This window comes from Crocuta crocuta, unplaced genomic scaffold, assembly GCF_008692635.1.
Source record: "Crocuta crocuta isolate KB4526 unplaced genomic scaffold, BGI_CrCroc_1.0 scaffold142, whole genome shotgun sequence".
Classification (NCBI taxonomy): domain Eukaryota; kingdom Metazoa; phylum Chordata; class Mammalia; order Carnivora; family Hyaenidae; genus Crocuta; species Crocuta crocuta.
Genome location: NW_027528892.1, coordinates 1,151,806 through 1,154,333, shown reverse-complemented (window position 1 = coordinate 1,154,333; position 2,528 = coordinate 1,151,806). Strand labels below are relative to the sequence as shown.

The window sequence follows — 2,528 nt, the reverse complement described above, 5'->3', positions numbered from 1 at the left end:
GGGTCAGAGGCCTGGGTTCCCAGCCCCCACCCCCCGCCTTCTGGAGGTAAATTTCTGCACCCCAGCTTCCACCTCCTCTGCCAGGGCCCTTGGCACTTGATCGTCACATGCCTTCCCTCAAAACCCTGGCGTCGGCCCAGGCTCACCAGGCTGCGGCTTGCCCGAGGCCCCAGGTGGGGGGTCAGGATATTATAGGGCACGTATCCCTCCTGGCCTCGCTGGTCCCGAACCTTCCACCACTTACGCCGGTCATCCAGGACCTGAGGGGGGTTAGGAGAGGAGGGCTCACAGCCTGTGTTGCTGCTACAGCTGGGCCCCCTGCGGCCCCCACCCCTCTAACCTCCAGCACGTCCTGCTGCTGCACCGATAGCTCACTGCTGTTGCGGGCCTGGAAGTCATAGTTACAAAGGACCCACTTCCCCTCGGGCTCCAGCTGGGGCTCAGCCTCTGGTTCCGGGTCTTGGTGACTGTGGAGACAAACACGGGTTGGGGATAAGAAGGCAGCCAGTCTCCCTGCTCTGGGCAGTAGGGAATTGTGTGAGCTGGGTTAGAGCCAAGCAGGGGTCACACAGCGGGTCACGCGGGGGCCAGATTAATGCTGTTAATAGAGATTTGGAGTACAACCTGAATGCATTTTGCTCCTTATGTACCTGGCCACCGAGCTGTCAGCACAGACTATAGCCAGTGACATCATCTCCCTTTTACAGATGAGGGCATTTAAGTCTCAGAAAATCGCTTCCCCATCACACAGCTAGAGGCAGCTCAGTTGCTGTTTATTAAGCATCTACTATGTAATGGGCTCATGCTTACGATAGCCCATAGTTCTAATACAAACATTGGCTAACTTACAGTTAATTTATATGGCACTTACGAGGTGTCAAACACTGCTCAAAGTCTGTCACATAGACTGGCTAATCTGATTTTGAACACAGCCTTCGGTATAACCATGAATTTGGAATGCCTTTCCTCCCCCACTGCAGACTCGATTATCATCTAATTTACAGGCGAAGAAGTCGAAGAACAGGGATATAAAGTGGCATGATGATATGAAGGTCACAGAGCAAGAAAGAGGCATTGCCACACTGACATCCAGGCAGGCTGACCCGGCAGTCCGTGCCTTGAGTAATGCAGGTCTGCGGTGCATGCAGCTGGATGTGAACCTGCGCTCTACCCTGCCCTTGATCTCCTAGCTGCTAGCCTGTATAAGCTTATACACTTCTAACTCTTCCCGGAAGGGTTATTCTTGTTTTCTCTGCATAGAAGGGAGGCACAGAGAAGGAACGTAAAAGCTGGAGGTGTCAAGACCAAGATCTGGGAGGGGAGGGGAGGGAGGGGGAGGTTCTGCAAGCCCAGGCAGCCGGGGTGGAAGGGAGCAAGATTTGTGCTCTGACCCCCCAGGAAGATGGACCCCAGCCCGGATCAGGCCTACCTGTGCAAAGGAGAGGGGGGGTCTTCAGGGCCGCGGCGCCCCCTGTGTGGGGCTGGCAGCTCCCAGCACGCTGTCCCTGCTGAGGCCCTGGGCCGGGGCCCTTAGCCAGACCCCCCTGTGCTCCTCCAGTTTTGCTGCTTTGTTTTATCCCACAACGCTTCCTCACATCTGCCCCCGACTTGCACAAGGACCCTAGAGTCCTGGCTCCTCTATGCCCCATCTTCCCCAGGACCCAAGTCTGTGCCCACATTGTTTTTTGGAATCCTAAACTCAGACCCCCAGCCCTTTTCTCTCCCAGAGACTCAGGAGTCCAGGTCTCAAACTTTAATTTCCCCAACTTTTTAACCCATAAAGGCTCTCAGTATAACACTCAGCAGGAACAGAGACAATTGCTTTAGAGCCTTGGGAAAGGGAGGTCCAGCCTCTCAGTCTTTACCTCTTTCAGGGGCCCGGAAGTACTACCACTTCCCAAGTTTCCCGGAAACATGCCCCATTGCCCTTGAAGGCCCAGGTCTTCTCTGGGTCTCCAAGGTCCTAATCACCAGCCTCAAGCCCTTCTTCAAACCCCAAATGCCCAGTTCCCCAGTCTCTTCCTCCACCACCTGGGGCTCTATCCTTTTAGGGAAGGACCCAGACAGGGAGCTCCCCCGCCCTGGGAAGTCACACTGCCTTCTCCCAGCCTCCCCGCCTTTACCCACTCCCAACCCCTCCTCCCTCAGGCCCTGGAATCGGGGCCTCCTCCCTTGGACCTACAAGTCTGGGCCCCCTCCCTCCCATCTCCCTCCCTCCCAGCCCCGGCCCCTCTCCCTCATCACCATCTCACCCACCTGTGATGAGCCGGGAAGACAGAAGGAAAGACAGATAAAAGGAGTGGAGTCAGCACCAGGAGCCCCCAGGACGCACCCCACCTTGACCCCACCTGTCCCACCTTGGGGCGACACTCACCCATTGACAGCGACCTGGGGGGCACTTTGCTGTGGGAGAGAGGAGAGCAGCAGCTCAGGCAGAGGCAGGCGACAGTTGTGTCATCTGGGCAGGGGCGGGGAGGTCGGTTGCTCACCTGATGGCGCCGCCGCTCATGCTGCAGCTGTTTGTCTGC

At 56.9% G+C, this 2,528-nt stretch overlaps 1 protein-coding gene across 1 annotated transcript in view; it reads right to left on the bottom strand.

The window, feature by feature from the left end:
* The window catches only part of EPS8L1 (EPS8 signaling adaptor L1), a 9,802-nt gene that overhangs the window by 1,104 nt on the left and 6,170 nt on the right, over window positions 1–2,528 (bottom strand). The window contains exons 13-16 of the mRNA XM_077756927.1: window positions 2,490–2,524; window positions 2,375–2,403; window positions 341–467; window positions 112–260 (exon numbers count right to left, since the gene is read on the bottom strand). Of these exons, the coding sequence (XP_077613053.1) occupies window positions 112–260; window positions 341–467; window positions 2,375–2,403; window positions 2,490–2,524 (340 nt within the window). The remainder of the gene's footprint in view (window positions 1–111; window positions 261–340; window positions 468–2,374; window positions 2,404–2,489; window positions 2,525–2,528) is intronic.